A 21,626-nucleotide genomic window follows, 5' to 3' on the forward strand; every position below is an offset into this window, starting at 1 on the left:
GTTTTCGGAAAATTTCGAATCTATCTGCTTTGTTGAATGGAACAGATTTTTCCAAGACAAATTTGAAGATGACGTAAATTTATACTCAGCAGTTGCTTCTTCCTATACATAGGAAAATATGACATGTTTTTCGCGGGGATGTCGCATGGTCCGTCTTGTCGTAGAGATATATATATGTATGAAACAGTAGAAAGTTTTTTCCGATCTTCCTGTTCTTCTCATATTACGTCTCAAATTCAGAAATTAGGACTTCAAAAATGACCGCCTCGCAAATGGTTTTGCTGACATACTCTTTCTCATCGCCTGTAACATGTTATCAGTTTTCGTAGTTTAATCATCTCATTACAGGTATTTATTGTTCGTGATCTAACACAGGCGCTTTTCCATCTTTCCTGGAAAAGAATCTCAGTCGAAAACCTATGAACTTCATACGTCATCGAGTTTGCGGTATACTGTTGAATCGAACTATGATGTTAATAATGTACTTTATGTCTCACTAAAATTTGATCATGTATTCACCAAACCACGGGTTGTTTTTGTCTGGATGGCGTGTATGTCATTAAACACGTTTATGGTGAAATCACCGAAGTCGCATTAAAAACACAAAATGTCAAAATAGGTTGAAAGGCTGAATATGTTCAGTTGGTTCTGAAAACTCTTTTGGCATAATCTGTTTTGAAATCATTAAATAAATAAAAATATTTTTTTCACTTATTCGATAATCGGGCTCTTTCTTTTAAAAACGTTTTGCTTATTGAATTTATCCCAAAAAATCACATTCTAAATTTACACATGATGATTATGTTCAGAAAATATACTTGATTCGTATTTTCATCTAGTTATAAATATAGGCGATTCGTATTGTCAGCGTTATGTCATAGCTGCTTTATTTTTCGTAATGTTATGTCTGTATTTGTGAAAATTGACTTGGTGGTCATGGCAATATTACGATAAATTCTGGAGTTTCTAGAAAACAACACGGGATTCGAAAGTATGACGAATCACACATATCACAGTTAGGAATAATAACATGAATGACATTGGACATTTTGACAACGTATTCCCGAATACTTCGGGTGTTCATGAAGCTTGCGCTCTGAAATTATCTATATTTATTTTCATATTTTGTCGTGTGGTATAGTTCTCAAGCTAATAATCGCCTCTACTTAGTTTGTTCGTGTTTTTTATCAATGTTTACGAGTTTGCGGTGAAACTTGTATTGAATAACGGTTTTACCTGGTAAAGCGAAGTCTAAGATTTCTCGTGTGCCTAATCCGTATTATATGCGAAATTGTGTATAAAGTTTTCTGAGGAATGTAAATACAGGACAGCAAAACCGCCCCGGAATAGAGATAATGTCAAGATAACGATCACCGTTTTTGGTATTTTGTACGACAAATATTGACGCTATATAATACTCGTTTAAAAGTCGTTATACTATACATGACACCATAATTGCGAAATTTGCATTCATATTAGTACACGTAAAGCGGTGTAAGATTATCGACTCCCAAACAAAACAAATAACTAGATGAATCGACGGCTAAAACAAAAGTCGAAATCACTAACAATTGTTTACGGATTATTCCAACGCACTCCATCTGAATAACAGACTATTATCAGCAAAAAAACTTACATAGTTCATAAAATGGTATAATCTATAGACATATTCGTCACGTCTATTTGTAAAAATTTCCTCACGATTGACGAAGAAAGCGTAATGTTAATATTATTAAAGAATCCCTTTTTCGCATATATATCGCTAATCATTGATGAAAATTAAATTCAGTTTTACATTAGAGGTAACGATATATGTATTCAACCCATAATACTGGTTTGACGTCATTTTAATTTATGTATTGAAACAAAAATAAAATAATAACTATGAAAGAAAATAATAATATCAATAACAACAATAATATTGGTAATATAATTCCAATGACTACACAGTTGCGATATTGAAAAAATAAAGTAATATCCGACAAAAATTGTCTGACGGATTAAATCTAAATATAATTCTAAATCACTGAAATTTGAATTTTTCGTTAAGATCCATTTGCTTCTGCCTTTTATATGCAACTTGCTTTCTTCTTTGATAACGCCAAGCACGAAGACTTGCATTTCTTTCGCAAGCACGGATTTGGAAGACGTTCTAAATAAAAATAAAATAGTTATATAAAATATTATAAATGAGGCATATGAAGGTGGCATAGGTAAAATAGTTGCGATTTTATTATATTAAAATCTTTTGCATGTCACGCCATATTACTTGATACATACCACACTCTCTGTTAGGTCATGAATCAACTGACTTTCAAACGTGTATATGTATTATAATACATATCATGTTTTAGGGAAATATAGCCTATAATGTGTTATATATACTCACTGATATATTTTCTGGTAAATGATCTACTGTAGACAGACAAGCTGGACGCTTTAAAGAAAACTGAAGGCCCAAAGTTGACCAAAGCCTTTGGCCCAGTCGCGCCAAGTTTGTATCGCAAAAGATGTAATTTCCTTTCATCAGAAATATAAGCGAATCCTCTATGAACTTTCAATCTAAAATTTGAAAAGTTATATTGTAACTTCTAATACAATGTACCATTATATTCATGTAAAAGATAAAAAAAAAAATTACTTTGTCAAAAAGTATTTCTCTGAATATAAATAGTCCATGAGGTCGTTCCGTTTGTATTTTTTAAGTGGAACTGGTGCAATGAGTTTCATCAAAGGAATTTCGTATATAGAACCGTCTTTGGAATCCATCACGTATAGCTTGTTTCCTAAACAAAAAAGTGTTATTTGTATGCGGTCTTGTACTAATTCTGAAGGTAAATCCGATTATAATAAACATAAAAATATTCGTACTTTCATAATCGATGTCGATTCCATATGGTAAGTTAAGATTATCGAGCACAACTTGCTTTCCACTTCCATCAAATCTGCAGCGAATTACTTTACCTGATCCCTGTTCTCCCATGGTGTCGGTCCAGTAAATCATTCTGAAAAAAACTAAATGTTTATCTTAAGGAACAAAGCCCTATATTTTTTTATATTTTTGCATAATTCGAAATATTACATTTGTAACTGACATATTTTCATTGTTTATGATTATTGAATTACAATGAATTACACTTTCTATGAAATAATTGTGCTATCTGTATATATACCGGTATATGAAATTTGCTATTGGAAAAGATGTTTTAAATATACATTAAAAACATTGTGACGTACTTTTGTTTGGAATCTACCGCAAGCGCTTTCACGTCTGAGTTCGTTTCTTTATTTTCAACGATAACTTTTTTGTTTTTCCCATATCTATTCATAAAGGCAATATCGTTGTTCTCATTAACATAAAAGATGTCTTTTGTGACAGGATCCAACTTTATATCTTTCACTGTAAATCAGAGAAATAAATCCGTAGAAGTTTAGAATCGGAAAAAAACATATAAAACGATTCAAGAAAATTCATGCAATAGCCTACTTACCTTTTCCCGTTACTGAAGATCCTAGAGGTTTAGCATCTTTATTAAGTAACGCAAATCTAACTCTTCCCATTTTGAAGTCCGATGTATCAGAATCATACATATAAACCGTGCCGGTGGAAACATCTGTGGTCATGGTGCTGATATGGTTTGTTTTACCTAAAAATTGAAAAAAATATGTCAAAAAAACTATTTTTTTTGGATAAAATATTATTAAAGCAAGGTATAAAATAGAACACTTCAACTCACCGAAATGAACAACACTGAACTCTCCTTTTGAAGATAAAGGAATCTGATATACTTCACCCGAGGCATCGTCGAGTGCCAGCAAATATTCATCATTGACAATATCTGAAAGCAGTTTGTAAAATCGTCAGCGCCTCGAATAACAATTTTAATACATTTTTCGCCTTCAGCCTTTGGCGCATGTTTATCAAGACCAATATAGAGAAACTAATCCACAAATACAGCTGTGTATGTTATGTGTCAAAACAACACAAAATAAACAAGAAAGGCAGCTCTTCTGTTGTTGAACTAGGAAATAAGTATTGACTTACTTGGAACACATTTTCCAGTTTTCGGTTGCAATTTATAACCTGGAGAACACACGCATTTGAAACCTTTTTGATTTGGAAGACAAATGCCACCACACGTTTTCTCGCATATGTTCGATTCCAAAGTTCCTGAAACAATAGACGCCATACAAATTTATATGAAGAATTTTAATTAAATAAAATAACAATTTAATTAAAACAAAGGTGCGTTTCTCGTAATCATAGACACGAAGGCTAAATCGAAGTATAACGGACATGCAATCTGTCACAGTAGACTACCGAAACCGTCACAAGGCGCCTTAAATTCCTTAATGACGTCATTACACACAAAAAACGAATTTCATAGAAATTTTTGAAATAAATAAATATAATAGCCATCTAACGAAAAATACAATCTCTAACCACTAAAAATGCCAAAGCAATTGGTCCAGTACTTGATGAGAAAAGAGATTTTTTCATAACAATACGAAGAACAAGTGAGCTATGCTCAAATATATGGACACGTAGCGCCACCCAATGGCAATAATTTTGATGACGTCATAGCGAAAAAAAAGTAATAGCCTTCTGGAGAAAAATTTTGTCTTTAACCACTGAAAATTTCAAAGCAATTGGTCCAGTATTCGAAAAAAAAGCGATTTTTTTAAAAATGGAGACAAATAATAACAATAACAACATAATATTGAAACGATCGTTATGTCCACTAAACGTGTCCAAAAATACCAACAAGAACAACGACAACATAATAACAAAACTTTCCAAATGTACATTTCGTGTCCAAAAATTGGTTGACGTATATCATTAATGTCCGCGTGCGGTTTGGATACGACTGTCACAATATAATTCTGTCTGAAAAGTAGTTGCTATGGTATACGTATTCAATTTGTATGTAGGCCTGCCTGCATACCTTCTAGTAATTATTCATGCATGGCAAGCTCCGAACTAACAATTACAAACGTAAGTTATAGATTTTAGTTTTTTCTCAGCTCGTGACTTATTTTTAGATACCGATGGAAATTCGATTTAATATTACTCTTTTATTCCAACAGAAATGTCTAAAAATAATGCATCGATCAAAACGAATTTATCTTACTTTCTGGTGAACTCTTATCTGCTAATATAGCAATCCCATGCGGTAAATCCGGTCTGCTAAATGTGAAGATTTGATTTGTTCCTTTCCTCAAAATTTGAACATGATAACGAATGTAATCAAAATAATTGTATCGTTTTTGAGAATCAGAAACATATATGTAATCCTGAAACACAGAAAATATAATAAATATAATTTAAATCCTTAATATCAGATTTAAGGATTGTTCAAAATGTTCCGTATCCTATATCCTCACTTGAAAAAAGCTACTTGGTTAGCCTTGTGATTTGGAAAGATATTACAAAGTTGCAAGCAGCAAGATTTTTTTTTCATCATTTCTACGTGAATATCTGATTTATTCCAAGTTCGATTTTGGACGATGTATAGATGTAAAACACAAATATCATAAAATCATACTTCGTGGACGGCTATATCCCGAAGTTCGGAAGATTTTTGGAAGTAATGTTCTGTTTTATCGGATCCATCGAAACGACAACTGAGAATCTTGCTTGCGTAACCGAGATAATCTGTCCAGTAAATTCTGTAGAAAAGCATAAGCATGTATAATAGATGCGAGGCATAACATGGGCACATAGCATGAAATGTGCAAGTTATTCTGTACCGTTCGTCATCAGCTGCAAGTCCCGTAACTTCGATAACATCCGGGTATCTAAATAGAACTTTCGCATCTTTTCCAGCTAAATCAGTCATGATAATTTGTGTGTCGAAAACCTTTGAATCTTTTCTGACGTAAGTTGAAAACACCAATTTCCTTTTAAAAAGTATATTGCGTTAAATATTCATAATGAAACAATAATTATGGTTTAGGATTTAGCTCATTGACGTGTACAGCATAGGTATGAGCGGGTTCATAAGATATGCCTGAAGCGTTATTATCATACGAGACAATTCTGTTAAGAAATATAATCTTGTGTGGCATGACAATGTTCATATGATATCTTGCAAAAGTTTATGTAAACTTGCTTCTCACCTATGTTTTTGTAAAACCGCTATAGCCTGTGGCTTATAAGGTTCTGTGTTGTATATGGGAAATTGAGCTTTAAAATCCTTATCGGCAACCCACACTGATTTTGTTTTGCAATCTGTCCAGTAAAAATTTTTGGTAACATAATCCTGTGCTATAGAGTGTATGTCACCCACTTTTCCTTGCAAGTGACGTTCGATTGCCGAACTTTTGACATCCATGATACCAAAGTAGTTATCTCTGAAAAACGAAAAAGGAATATCAGCGACGTTTTTTTTTTATACTTTTTATCTCAGTGGCAGGATCTCGCTTGTGATAGTGATTCGTGTAATTCTATCCAAACGTTGGAAATAACCAAGCAATAAATGAAATTTTTATCTATTTTTTATTATTCTCGTGTACATTTAAAGATAGCATTTATAACAGAAAAGAGCGATGGCGAACAATAAGAAATTTCCTATGAAGCTTTGTATAAGAAAATAAGGGAGAAAGATCAAGATTAGTAAAGGTTATGATTACAAAGCAAATAATATAATAGACTTCATTGCCAAGACGGTATGTAGACAGAAATAAATGCCTGGTACAAAATGCTTCAGGCGTTTTGATAGATCTTATGAAATGAACCAAAATTATTTTGTAATTTATACGTATTTTGTGAATAAGTACATTAAATGGGTTATTAGACTCACTTCAAGTCTGTGAAAAAGATTTTTTCTCCTTTCTCATCCGTTTCTACTGCCTTGAAAATAGAATTTTTGTGAACTTCAACGTGCATTCCACCTGCCGGTACGTTGTTTTGTGATGAATATTCTGGATCAGCCTACAGATTCAAAATTAGAAAAATATTAGAAAAAAAGATATGACGTGAAAAATATATAGGATATAATTTCCATTTGAAACTTCCATTTTATTTTTTTTCAGTCTATTAAATAACTACAGTTTTTCGGTAATTTCAAATTTTTGACAAATGTTCATTTCTGATGAACTGTCGATATGGCTACCTAAAGAACTTGAAACTCGCAACTTTTAGTTTTTTTTTAAGTTATCCACCAACCTTTGCATGATCAAATATAGAACTGTTTTGTTTCGCGTTGTATCCTGCCCATACTACTAAAACTTTGCTTTCTGTAAAATTAAAGTGAAGACTATTTAGTAGAGACATCATAAGTAAAAAATTGTATGAATATTTTCCTTTCCATCAATGTTAAAAAAATCATATCAGTTTGATTCATCTTATAATAGGACCAGTTTGAAACCTGATTGAAACGGAGATCACGGCCACGTTGTGTAGCGCCACCCACACGTAAAAACACTTCATATTGATATGCGTCAGGTCTAGACGAAGCATTTCATAATGAATCCTGTACTTGAAACGTTTTATGACTGAACGGTGATATTTGTAAGTAGTAATGGGAATCGCAATACAATAACTTACCGCATTTAGGAAGGTCACAGTATTCCCATCTAACAGCAGGATCGGTGGTGTAACACCAAGTGCCTCTAGGATCTCTGTCTGGATTTCTGAATTTATTGTTCAAATATTATTAGCTTACATTACTAAATATTGCACTAGAAAAACGGGAAGAGCTTTTATTATAAAGTTATTATTTCGTCATTTATGTTTAATAAATTATGCGTAACTACGTGGTCTAATTCACGCATAAATTCAAATACTTTTAGCGACGCCCTACGTCACCATACGTAAAGCCCGGTACCGAGAAACATTTGAAGTTGTGCGCATTTCCGGTAAAAAATATTCCTTGGCCTTTCCGTCTATAATGACCTCAGTTAGTTTTATAAAGGTGCTATGTAATTTAGTTTTGATACTAAATTAAAATCAAATACTTATAATTTAGATACCTGCAATAATTATGATCACCACCATCTTGCGGGATTTTCTTCACCTTATGAGGAAAACCAGTGTCCCATCTTTGACAAGTATGGCCAAGTTTTGTCAATGATCGTTTTCCAGTATACAAATAACTTGCACCGCTTATGCATTCTGAAATTATATTTTTATTTGGTTAATTTTGAAAACCTTGAACAAATCATGCAAGCAGTGTCTATTTAATGATATTGTTTAGAATATTAATACTCGTTTTCTATCCATTAGAATGAAATGATTTAATTTTCCTAATATTAGTTTAGTATAAGTAGAATTGCATGAAAACTAACATACCTTTATCTGATTGACAATAACCAATGGAGAGAATTATTGCAATTACGGTCAGTCGTAAAGTTTCCATCGTCGTTTACTGTTAGTATTTTCAATAAATTAAAATATATATATATGTATTTCACTTCGAAAAAAATATGCTGCACAATAAAAATAACTATAATGGTTAAAAAATGATTCAGTTAACAATACGTTAACTGAAATTTTAAATCAATTACGACTAGAACTTCTCTTTTTAGAACAAAATTTATTTATAAATTAGCGATTAAAAATAATTATTTCAATAAAAACGATATCAAAACGGAATCATTCTAAATCTAATATTTCATTCAATATAAAAACTTGAAAATGCTATGTTGGACTGCTTCATTTCAAAGCTATAGTAAGCTTTATAGTATTACAACTTATAGAGAAAGTTAACGCTGCAAAAAAACTTCAAGTCCTTGACCTCTCAATTGCAACAAATCGCTTATTCTGGCCTCCGGTCCTAGTCTACATGCTTATAAATACTGCGCTAAGAAATGTCACTCCCGGCGGCATCTTTTTTTCGGATATGATATCATCAATATCATGATATGACGCGTAATAGAAATATTGCCGTACTATGGACAGCGGATTTGACTGGTAGTAAATAAAATCCCCAAGTATGCACGTGTACCGGAATAGGAACACAAATGAAACATGAAATTTTTAATATACATACGTATAAGGCGGGTCCGTAATGGCTGCTACTTATTATATACTAATGGTGAGCCTACCTAAATACCTAATTAGTTTATAATTTTTCATTTCGCTTATCTCCGAGTATATACTTTTTTGCGATCTTAACTAATCTAAAACTGTTAATTTATAGCTATGCCTCTGTGAATGCAATGATTCAAAATTGAATTCAAATAAATGATTCCGATTGAATTCAATATGCCCTTTTTTTATACATTTTATACCCTTTTTACATACTATACATCTATTCCTAAAACTGTAATATATTTAAATCACATGTATATATATTGAAGTTACTTGACAATGATTTATTATTATATATAAATACCAATATACTTTTGTATAATGTTTTCCTGTTCAATCCTTGCCCAAAGTGATATTTAAACCATCATCCAATTGCCACGATCCCATCATCTTGATATCATTCGATCACATCAATGGCCATAATTTAGAATTGATGATTATATCTTTATGACTGTTTAATTATGGATGATTGTTGTCTTATGACCAATCTTACTCCACAATTTCATGAAATTATATGTATTTTACAGAAGAGATAAGATTAAATAAATAAATTAATCACCAAATTGAAGGAAATTGATTTATGGTCAATATGTAGTCCTTGATAAACCTTTCGTTATCATCACTAGCAACAAACTTTTCAACGGAAAGCGTGAAAGGTCACGATGTGAAAGTTCCACGTTTTAATTAACAAGTTCAATTACCCTATATGGAATAGAATCTATTTTAAGAAGATGATAATTTCATAATAAATCGTGTTTTGACATAGCAAATATGCCGTGCGGTTACAATACATTTAGTATATATTGATTTTCATATTTTTTCCCGAAATGATGTAAACACAATTATTTTAGTCACATATATACGGTTTCAACTGCATATTAAGGATTGATTCATACAAAACGAACTGATATGCATCATGTTCATTGCGTATTCATGAAATGTTGTTTCGATGAAAGTTCTCGATTTTGGGTATGAAAAATATGGAATTTTATTTTGACCGTATTCGGATTTACATATACGATCTATCTTTTGTAGTGACTGGAATATTCTATTATCATTCAATTATATGTAAACAAGGAAAAACTCAATATTTTCATGAAATGAGAGCGATAACTAAGCTCAATACTACGATCAAAACTTCCAAATACGGTCATTGATTGTATACGAATCAAAACTGTTTATCTGCTTCTGTTTGACTCAAACTGGTCATTGTAGATGCCAAATTAGATAGTGTCGAATGACCATCAGCAGTATTACTTATTTGAAACCCATTAGTAATTTTCGTTTTCAGATTTCCATTGTCCTATAAATGAATTCTATTTATTTTATTGAATTTGTGGTAATACATAGTACAACAACCAATTTATTGAACTATATGTCATTTGAATTTTTGAAAAAAAAGCTCCCCGAACGTAAGTGAAAGAAATTTTGCTGTGAAGTCAATCAGTTGTCAAGTAGTCAATGTTGCTGTCAAACCGGCATACTACGATAGACTCTGTAACAATGTTGCTGTGAATCGACTTTTTATTAAGAATGCGCTGATATAACATGGCTAGAGACCCGAACTCAAGAATAATTGAATGAAAAACTGCAAATTATATGTTTTTCTGAAAGACACTATAGTCTTACATAAAGATTTTGAAATAAAAACACCACAAAATCAAAACGAATCAATACCGGTTGTATTTAAGATACTAGCATAACGGACGTGAACAGAATTAAAATCATTTCATCACAAAACAGGAAAATATACCCAACAACAAGATTCTCAGACGCATTAAGCACTTCCCTGAAAGCTAAGCTGTCGTTTCGTTTACGAAACACGGGAGAAAGGTGACAACACCTTGATGTCGTTCATGTTTCGGCCAAAATAGGATTGGAAATATGCGTATTTTCCCACAGAAACCCATAGTGGCAATACAAGATCGTAAATATATTTAGTTAAATTCTCCCGCATGCCTCATTTTTTGTAGAGATATAGTTACATAGAAAGCAAACCCTGAAACTATCGATTTTGTCACAAATTTACCACAATTGTTCATCGCGTAATTACGAATATGAGTCGTAAAATATACCTGTCTAAACTTGTTTCAAAAATTCTAGAAATTCAAGATTTTTTTTGAACAAATTAATTTTGTCTCATTTTTTTCAAATTTGTGACAATGACACTTCAAAATTACACGTTGAATACTGGAATCAATACCAGTATTCATCGTTGAAAAATTGTTGAGGTAAGTCAAAGCAAAATTGACACTGTGTGGGAAAATACCAAAACAATATAAAAAAAAGTATTTCGCTAAACGTACGTCACACATTTTGAAAACATTCCAAACGCTATCGACACGGGCGTTTAGAAAGAGAAACGTTAATTTCCATAAACAATGTCGTCAATAGCGTAATTTGATTAACTTATAAATACTAACATCTAATCACGTAAACTTTCAATTACACGGAATTCATATAAATGCAATAGGAAAATCCCCAAAATAGTGTTTGCCGAGGCGGAATTACGGGTCATACACAAGTCCAAAACACCCGCCTACCTCACTGTCTTAATTAAGAAAACACTTTGGAAAGAATTGTTAAATTCATTACACGAAAATTTTGAGATTACACATTTCATAGTGTAGTTGAGAGGTTTTCACCGCTTTGCCTAATTGGGGACACTTCGTTTTGAGGATTTTTTTTACTGATTAGGAATAACGTCGAATGAATTGTTCCGAATATGTGCTACAATTTTGCACACTTATTCATGGTGTCTATTTATGTATTTACTCGAAAATTGGCGACAGTTAGTTCATCATGCTAAGCATAGAAACATGTTTGCCATTGCGCTTCTAATCACCATGCCGTCGCTTGCAGGTCCGAATCTCATTGTATGTTTGGACTCGCCGTCGCAGGGTGGTTTCGTACCCCCTGGCCGATTACGGCTTCCTCCACCCAGGAAAACAGTGGGGATGTTTTCAGATCATACCCGCAGTTGCCAGATCAGTAGAAGAATTGTAGAAAGCAAAATTCGAAAAACTAGAAATCGTGACCATCGATTTATATCAACAAGATTATTGATGGTTGGTTACATAGCCGGATACAAGGTGTGTGCAATGCAATTTAATATTTGCAGTTAAAATTTTTAAAACCAATCCTCAAAAACACGCATTTCTGGGGGCATTACGTCAGGGGTCCGCAACCTACGACCCGCGGGCCGGATCCGGCCCGCGGAGAACTATAATACGGCCCGCACGCTTCACTAAATTATGGTAACAAAACATCCGTTTTGACGAATATATCCTTTAGACTAAATTATATTATAACCTAACAACTATATATTTCACAATTACTCGTTTAATGAGCATATAATGTAATTATAATTAAGCAAATGGCAACAAAACGCAGGAAAGTTGATGCTAAGTGCAAAGGGTTTAATGGCGCTGAAAATATTCAAATGAAATTTTATGAGATGCAATGAGGAAATAAATCTATATTCTATTCGAGAGATGTATCACTGCTTGATTTGATTATAAAAATTATCATCCGTTCGGTTTTTCAACTTTCTATAAATATGCGCGGCACGCCAATGACTTGCAACCTTAATTTGGGCCCGCGAGCGACAAAAGGTTGCCGACCCCTGCATTACGTAGTTTACGCTATTGTCTCAATGGTGCAAATAGGAGAATCTTGTTGAGTATGTATAATCAATTTTATTTCCAGAATACAGTAGAACTTAATAGTATATTTATCAAGTGTCACAATAATCCCCTACACATCATCATAGCCCCCACAGCAATACAAAAAAATGTTAAGTTGGAAAGAAAAATTAATTACAAATAATATATGGTACAGGGTGTTTTAAAGGGTGACCGTACATTTGAACCCACGTGCATGTGAACCCATGTGTATATTCGCGGGTTCAATCTATATGCGGGTGCTAAACCCATGGGTTAGGGTTAGTATGGGTTCAAATATCCGTAAAACAACAAAAATTTTCATAGGTGCAATAGTCTGCAGGTGCAATCGTCGTGGGTTCAAATGTACGTGGGTTCAAATGTAATGGAACCGTTTTAAAGAGATGGATGATCTGCAACGAGTTTAGTTAATGTTTCGTCAGGTGCAATTCAGAAACTAAACAATAGAGCAATGCTCTAATACAGCGTTTCCCAAACTATTTCGACCACGGAACACTTACACTTTTTATCTCGCCTCGCGGAACACCAAAAAAATGAAAGGATGGAAGAATGAAAGTAATGAAGCGGTTCCCAATGGGTTCTCGAGGCGAGTTGCCAAATGCACCGCAAAAAATGACAGAATTGTGTTGAACATACCTAAAATATGATTGAATATTTGACGTATTGCATTTATTATAAATGATTTATCGTTTCTTAATGTAAATGATGTGTATATGAATCAATTCATTCATTTTGCCATTCTATGTCGTTTACTTTCCATTACGTAGTGTTTACCTCTGATCAGCTTCACGTTCCATAGATCGCCATGGCGACCATTTTAGACGTATTTTTGACACTTCGATGACGCGGAACACAGTTTGGGAAACGCGCCTCTCTAATATATGGACACAATGACCAAAAAGAAGTAATATTGGTGATCTTTTACTGTCGGTTCAGTCTTCCCAACTTCGACTGACCACCAATCGCTCACATGATACGAAATAAATGAAAGTAATAGCCTGCTGGCGACAACAACAATCTTTTCCCACTGAAAATTTGAAAGCAATTATTCCAGTAATCAAAAAGTTGAAAGAGATTATTTCACGATAACAACAACAACGAGAATACCAAAAATAACAACAAAACAAGTTTCGCGATAATTCTGACTTTTCGCGAATGCGCTATCGCCACTTCCGGGATTTTTGCCTATTTCTGTATCTCTTTCGGCCCGTATTTGAGAATCGCTGTACCGGAAAATCAGTCTCTATATACGACGACATAAAATAAGGACGCAGGTTATCAGCGGACTTGATATTTCATCCAAATTCGAACCAAAAACGGGGAATATTTATTATTTCACGCTTGGCCGCTTATGTCGCTCTTGTCCCCCGATCATTGTAGCAAACTCGGGGTTCTGAGAATTTATAGTACCAATACCGAGCGAATTTCGTGTCCATATATTTGAGCGTTGCTTCTTATTAATCATTAATACAACTGTTATTCTTATGTGAAAGAAAATATATTATCGCCCAGGATGTCTCATGTGATTAGTGGACACATGAGTGATTTTGTACTTGTTGTTCACCATAATTAATATTACCTTGGCATAACCTATCATGTGCACTCGAAGTCAGGTCATTGTAACATGAATCATTGTGTGAGAAAATATGACGACATATATTGCTCATCATCGTGTGTCGGATGACGTATTCATCTACTGGATGATGACGGAGGAAATCCGTCGTATACAGTGAATAAATAAGTCATTTTAGTTGGGGGAAATCTTATTGCTTGTTACGTAAAAGTTAGATAAACAATAGTACAGTATATATATGTGCAAATCCGGCTGCTGACTCGTGGAAACTACCGGAGTACTTTCGAAGAAAAAGGCGTTAAATCGTGGCAAACATCTGGTATGTTCGTTATTCCATATGATATATACTTATGAAAAAATCTTATTCCAATAAAACGATAGTTGTAAACAGTAGGAACCCTAAGGCAACCGATGGAATGCTTGTTTGCTCGGCAGGCCACTTGACGCATTTTAGATTGGGCAACTTTTACAGCAGTTGAGGAAATTCATCGATAATCAAGATGACGTTATCATCTGGCACTTGAGTTGATAGTATTTGGAATTAATACATTTATGATACTTGAAAATATGTAATTTTAGAAATTAATTGCGTCGTCGTGATTTATCCATTTGAAAAGGCAACGACTTGTGAGTGGGTATGATGTGCTCCCACAAGATGTGATTGTAAAAATTCTCTCTGGCATTCTAATGTCAATATAAGCAACCTAATCTGTGGTTATCACTAATCTAATAGCCAATAAAAATGATGAAACTACCGTGTTTTGCCGAATTTCAATTTTCTTTCGAAAATAACACTACAGCTTATTTTAAGAGGATGTCTTTTATTTTCATTTATTAAAAAGGAAATTACAAAGTATGGTATTACGAGATTTTCAAATATACAAAATATGAAAACCGATATCCATTTACTCATAAATAAAATAACACGTTTCTATGTAAAAAACAAAAGTGCTGAACTTAGACTATTAATCATTTAAAACGTGTAGGAGAGATTTCTTACCATCGACTAGGCCAAAAAAATTCGCGCTATCGACTAGGTCTCATTTTAAGGGGAGGGCTTATATTAAAGTAATTTTAAGTCAGGATAGGTCTTATTTTCGGGAAAACACGATAATGATTTACAGCTATACTGCCAAGCTTTCCGTCGATGTCATCCGAATTTCAAACATCAAATGTTCAAAGCACATATTTAACTACTATATTCAACGAAGCCAATAGTTTTCTAATGTTTTAATATGAATTTGAAACCAAACAATATTTTCGAACCCATCGCCCTATGCGAAACAGCATTCATCCACACGAGGCTTTTATCCAATTTGTGTGATCTTATTATGAATTTTAATTTTCCAAAAATTTCATGTTATTACAACCCAGAACTAAATATACAATGAGATCTCTGGCCATATTAGCAGTGGAATTTTGCAATTATCTATCAATCACCACAAATTAAGTTCTTTTAACCGCGCCATTTTAATTAAAGTTACCTCGTTAATGAAATCGTACAAAAAATGTCCGTCGTTTATTGATTAGTGTGTTATATCACGATTTTAAATTTATTTAATACAGCATTTCGCCGTAGGCAGAACTGAACCCAAAATGTCGGTATTCGAAAGGTTATTTACGGAGGTTAGTCTAAAAATAAAAATGATGACGCCAAAAGTGGATCGAACGAACAATCTATGCAGCTCTGATGCTACAATTTAAGTGGTTTACGTATTTGCAGATTAAAAACAACATTAACAACCACTGTGCTATGAAGCTACGCAAAATATTGATTACATTATTGACTGAGAATCAAATGCGTCAGTCGTACGGTTAATATTGCCAGTGATGTCGTGATTTGGCTGTAAGATGAATACGCATAATTGTATGGACATAATCAGTGTCCTAGAAAGCTAAAACAGGAAAGCTAATATTCTGTTAAATATTATACTGAAAGGGTTTATTAATTCGATTAGAAAACACAATGCGCGAGAGCCTGGAAAGCATTCGACGTTTGCCATAAGAAAAAAGTGGAACTTAATCCTGGCTTTCAAATCATAATATTCGTTTAGTAATCCATCTTTAAAATTTCCACAAAACCAATGCTTATAAAGATATTTTAGTGTGAGTATCACATATTAGTTTGAAATAAATAAACGCTCAGATTTTCTGCGGTCTGCGGACAATGACTAATAACGATTAAATTTTGGTAAACAACTTTGCAGTTTGCATACATGAAGAACTAGACATGCTAAATCTTCTACTTTCAAATGAAATGTTTCGAAATATACTCACAAATATTGTCAAAAAAATCCCACAGAGGCACAGAAGAAATAGAGAGAAAGGCGAAAAACATTCAATGTTACAACACTGCTTATTTCCCAAGTGAATTTGAAAAGCACCCCCGCTACTGTAATATATTTTACTACTAATACTACTTCGATAGAATCTCATATAGTTTATTATTTGTCAAGAGCCATACACCTGGCCCATGATGATTGAGTGAAAGAGCAAACAAAAACTAATAACCTAGGAAAATTTGATCTTCATCTTCAGATTATCATATTTTCACGTATAGATTCTAAAAACAAATATATACAATAAATTATTCGTATAGTGAGGCTGGACATTCAAAATACAAACAAAATTTATGGATATACCTTCTAATATCTCTAGAAATATATCAAATTTTTCTTTTACGTAAGAAGGATCTTCCAAACTTGATCTAAAATATAAAAAAATGTCCATGTTATAAAAATTATTAAATAATATTGTTTCGTGCTATTGATTGTAAACCTTGGTTGGTAGGCTATACATGATTAATATTAGTTTCCGATTGTGAAATACAGGTTAAAATTTTCTGTCTTTCAAAAGAGAAAATGCTACTGCAACTGCTGATTAGATAATCAAATACTATGCTTTAGGAAGTGCAAAATCAATTTAATCAAAGGTTTTTTTGTCGCTTCATATTCGGGCATCAATCATGAAATACCAGTAACGCAGCACATTCCTGTCGTGTACAATAGTACCTATATGAAAAAGGGCCTATAGGCGTTCACTTTTTCGATTTGAATGGTATTTCCATCGAATATTCAAATCGAAAAATCAGCCTAATTTTTTAAAATTAGTCGTATATCATCAATGCCCGATTTATAAACGAAATCAACATAACTATCAAATCAAGTTGGTTTCTCGTTAGCCTGGTACAATGCAACATACTTATTATATTTCCTGTATCGATTCACTGCATCAGATTGTAGTGTCAATTCCGATCTAAAACAAAGAAAGAAAAATGATTTTGTTCCGGGATTTAAAGGCATAATTGAACCTGATGCGTATGCAACATAACTGAAAAGCGGGCTCGAATCAGATACTGGAAAATGATGATTGCAAACTTGTACCTCAGACTCGAAAATGGTTCAGTAAAGGTGTTATATGACATCAAATATACTCTATAATGTGTATCTAACTGTATATTATCAAGACATGTTAGTTGACTAATGCACTTGCATATATATATGTAGAAAAAGGACGTTACGTTTGGGGTAATGTCGCCGGTATATTGTTGAACACATAATTCAAGCCACTGTTGTTATCCCATATTTCTTCTTTCGATGTACGATAGAAAAGGGCGAACTCTAAATTGATGGCCCTGAAAAACGTTTTAAAACAGACCTAGGCAAAAATATAAAATACATTATAACTGATATTATTTGGTAGTATACGGGTAAGTAAAAAAACTGAAGCTGAACTGAAACTGAAAAAAGTTGAAGCAACAGTTTAAATCTAATTTGCCCCCGGGATCGCAGCCGCTGTGATTTCAAACCAGCTACTCAGCTTGTTTCTAGCTCAACAATCAATGTCAACTCTATTTAATGTTATCTACATAATTATACAAATATCTTACATACTTGCTATTTGTTCGTTTGAAATTAAATTGAAAAGATTCAACACGACAGCTGCTAACGTTATCTGATTTGGTCTCATTTCCAACTAGTTTGGCTGGAATGTCTGCCCACGATTTCCATTTGTTGGAGGTTACTCTTGCGTACACTTTTTTATCGTCGCAAATATTTTCAACATGAGCCACTCCTGAAAATGAATTGTCGCCCACCATATCAAACGAAGCAAGTGAAATGCCCTTCATCTTGCCGAGATTTTAGTTTTAACCCTGCTCAAATCAACACCACAGTAGTCTGACGAGGGAACTTGATAAACATCAATTATGTATTTATGATGTCATAGAAAACATATATATATATATATACTACAGCATAGGTTCTCAAAGTGCTCCGTACGGAGCCCCAGGGCTCCGTGAGAGAAACCCAGGGGCTCCGCAAGCTATTCGACTACTTTTTAAAATACTGAATTGGCTAATTTTACTATTAGGATTACTGAAATGAAAGACTACTATTCTGAAATAACATAAAATACGCGAAAAACTGCCAACTATACATAAATTGAAGTCGTATTTTTGCGATCTTGGGATTTGTCAAGCTTGGTTTTGTTCTTTCGCACTCACGAGCAAGATGTCGCCGTTTACAAAACAAGAGGTCGGGGCAAAATACGAAAGATGGAAATTTATTTCATTGCATGCGGCTCCGTCGGTAGTTTCAGAATGGAAAAATAGGTACATCGCGCGCACAATTGACTGTGTTTCGGTTTCGCAGTTACTACGACGAATAACCAAAGAAAACCCAACATAACACCAAATTTTTGATTCACAATGTCTATGAACGTGTTTTTAATCTGACGTGAGTCTGCTGAAACAAAACTTATAGTGTTATCTCCCATTTTAAGTTTTAGTTTTAATATTTCAGTATGCCGCTTTTCAATCGAGAAATTTGAGTTGCGGATTTACCTTTTATTATTTATTATTTTTAGCATTTCGTCTCCGGTGACTATAATATGGTAACATGTTTTTCACATTGAACTCATAATTCCCCACGAGAACAAAAAAGCAATACTCGTCGTCATTGTGGAACAATACATCATACATGTATATGTCGAGGAAAATTTTTGATTTAGGGAGAATAAACACCGCCATGCTGACGAAAACAATCGGCGATCGTAACAAAATGCAATCGAGTACGTTATTAGCGGCCTTTTAAGTCTTTCAAAAATATCTAAAGGCAAAAGATCCGACCCCTAATTTATTAATATGTTTGTCAAGTATCAAGTTTACAGCTTTAGTATATATAATTCATCTTTTACATTTAGATTCATTTATGACTTGTATTAACCCTATTAAAAGAGGTTAAGCATTTAAAATAACTACATTACTTTTGACTTACTCAGAAATATTATTCGGAAAGTAACAATTTTAACATTTATTTTGGGGCTCCGTGAATAATAGTCAACTTTTTCAAGGGCTCCGCAACACAAAAAGTTTGAGAACCCCTGTACTACAGTACCGGTATCACGCGTAGATGTATACAGGGTTGCCATATTGACTTTTTTAACGCCAAATTTGCCATTTTTGGCTTTTTTCAAAAGCGTTTGGCGTCAGAATTTCCGTTTGGCTTTTTGGCGTTTTTTTGGCTTTTTTAAAGTCTATTCTAGGGTCTATTATTAAAATCATATGAAATACAATATTTAGTGTGTAACAACGTACTTAGCTACTTAACATTAGGATTTTCTGGAGCATCGATTTTCTTGTTTGTTACATTAACTCTTAACCATATCCTACCCAATAAGAAATAATTGCAGTTTCTGCAGCTGCTCAGACAGATGTTCAAGCAGGGTTGTAAACATTGCCTCGTTTTTATAGTTTTGCCTATTTGTCAGTTTTACATTCTGTTTCCAAAATATAGTTCTATAACTTAATTTTCATTATGCCTGATATGGTTTATGTGAGCTTTAGTTTGATTTTGCAATTGCAGTAACGATGTGATTAACTACGCTAAAATTACTGAATTAGATATCAGTGGTACACCTGTGAGCGGCAGGGGGTTAGATAATTTTTCAATAAAATTGATGGTTTATAAATTTTAAAAGTGAAAAAATTTTCAATAGTAAAGCACGATATACAGATATAGGGAGAATTTTTTAAGGTATATCACAAGTTTAAGTAGAAACATGTAGGTATAGGCTATTACATACTGACAGACTGAGGCGACACCCTGTATTGTATATGTTGAATGGTAAAATGATGCTGTCCGCTTGATATTTATTTTACTTTCTACAGTTCTATAGGAACTCTACTTTCTATTTGTGTGCCTCACCGAATGAACTGATGGCTCTACATCATCATCAGTACGTTGCCAAGCGCTTAAAATCTGACAAATCATGGGGCTTTTGTACTTAGCAAAAATTGTTGGCTTTTTCTGGCTTTTTTCGTGTCTTGATTTGGCTTTTTTTGATCGTTGGGGTCTGGCAACCCTGGATGTATACATGTATCTCTATCTCAATACTTAGCGCAGTGTGATTCCAATAGTTTGTGAACTAATATGGCGGAAACCGAAACGTAGTAAGTGTACCAGGTTATGGTTAGGCCATATATTATTTCAAATTTCCCTATTTTAGTTATATTACGAGTTCAACAAGGACTTGCCAAGTGTCTCCCGTAGTATTTGTACCTGAAATTATTGCCTAACCCTAACCTGGTGCCTCCACCAGCTGCACGTACTACTTTCAGGTGTCCGCCATCTTGGTTCACATACTACGGGAGTAGCAAATATTTTGTTTTACTGCACTCCAACATGTCTTAAATTTTGCACACCTACTTTTTAAGTGACGGTTGAGCCCGAATAAGTTCATAGATTATTTTAATGAATCTCGGCGAGCACACTCTGTTTTGCTCAGCATTTCCTGATCGGATAGCTTCGTTTGATCACGCAGTCATGGAATTGCTTTACCGTAAATAAATAATAATACCGAAAGAGAAAAAGCAACCATGCCTGCTGTGGGCCATGTTTTGAACATATCCTTCACTGTGCTGTCATTTGCGTTTAGCCTTATACTTTTTCAAATAGTTCAATATGGCCTACATAATTTTAACGAATATGCCATCGTTCTTCTTAAGATCTTATTGCCAATTAGGACATAAATATTGTGCGATATTTCATGTCTATTGATTTTTACGTGGTGAAATTGAGGTACCGCCAATAGTAACCTGCCGAATCCCTGTTCGAACTGAAAAAAGTGTAACTGTTTGTCAAAATGTGTGTCACTGTGGCGAACATGTTTTGCAATAACTGGGCTTGCCTCATTTATTTTTTGTGAGAAGGAATGTTGATGTCTTAAAACAGGGTGGTCCAAACTGCAGGCCGCATGCGGCCCGCCGACACATTCCGTGCGGCCGCCGAACAATTTTAGCGTACACCACTGAACCATTGGAATATATTTGTATTCA

General features: G+C 33.7%; 2 protein-coding genes across 2 annotated transcripts; both read right to left on the reverse strand.

Annotated features, from left to right (window-relative positions):
• Window positions 1-1,697: 1,697 nt before the first annotated feature.
• On the reverse strand, window positions 1,698-8,453 carry LOC120339058 (uncharacterized). The gene is made up of 17 exons (XM_078115839.1): window positions 8,294-8,453; window positions 7,975-8,116; window positions 7,550-7,635; window positions 7,169-7,239; window positions 6,804-6,934; window positions 6,121-6,354; window positions 5,752-5,901; window positions 5,547-5,670; window positions 5,133-5,295; window positions 4,046-4,171; window positions 3,738-3,839; window positions 3,492-3,647; window positions 3,238-3,400; window positions 2,872-3,005; window positions 2,642-2,786; window positions 2,390-2,562; window positions 1,698-2,152 (listed from the first exon to the last, which is right to left on the reverse strand). The coding sequence occupies exons 1-17, from the start codon at window positions 8,358-8,360 to the stop codon at window positions 2,070-2,072; spliced, it is 2,250 nt and encodes a 749-aa protein (XP_077971965.1). The 5' UTR covers window positions 8,361-8,453; the 3' UTR covers window positions 1,698-2,069.
• A 6,656-nt stretch (window positions 8,454-15,109) lies between these two features.
• On the reverse strand, window positions 15,110-18,479 carry LOC120339479 (protein phosphatase 1 regulatory subunit 3C-like). Its single transcript, XM_039407615.2, has 5 exons — window positions 18,184-18,479; window positions 17,811-17,924; window positions 17,492-17,545; window positions 16,933-16,997; window positions 15,110-16,853 (listed from the first exon to the last, which is right to left on the reverse strand). Exons 1-5 carry the CDS (start codon window positions 18,417-18,419, stop codon window positions 16,825-16,827), a joined length of 498 nt encoding a protein of 165 aa, XP_039263549.2. The 5' UTR covers window positions 18,420-18,479; the 3' UTR covers window positions 15,110-16,824.
• Window positions 18,480-21,626: the final 3,147 nt, after the last annotated feature.

Source organism: Styela clava, chromosome 9 (assembly GCF_964204865.1).
Source record: "Styela clava chromosome 9, kaStyClav1.hap1.2, whole genome shotgun sequence".
Lineage (NCBI taxonomy): Eukaryota > Metazoa > Chordata > Ascidiacea > Stolidobranchia > Styelidae > Styela > Styela clava.

Coding starts and splice junctions, on each gene's coding strand:
- LOC120339058 (XM_078115839.1), bottom strand. CDS start 8,360: ATGGAAACTTTACGACTGACCGTAATTGCAATAATTCTCTCCATTGGT. Junction 5,671..5,751: donor CTTGCAGCTGATGACGAACG/GTACAGAATAAC, acceptor GCTTTTCTACAG/AATTTACTGGACAGATTATC. Junction 2,153..2,389: donor ATTTACCAGAAAATATATCA/GTGAGTATATAT, acceptor ATTTTTATTTAG/AACGTCTTCCAAATCCGTGC.
- LOC120339479 (XM_039407615.2), bottom strand. CDS start 18,419: ATGAAGGGCATTTCACTTGCTTCGTTTGATATGGTGGGCGACAATTCA. Junction 17,546..17,810: donor CCGGCGACATTACCCCAAAC/GTAACGTCCTTT, acceptor TCTTTGTTTTAG/ATCGGAATTGACACTACAAT. Junction 16,854..16,932: donor ATTTCTAGAGATATTAGAAG/GTATATCCATAA, acceptor ATTTGTTTTTAG/AATCTATACGTGAAAATATG.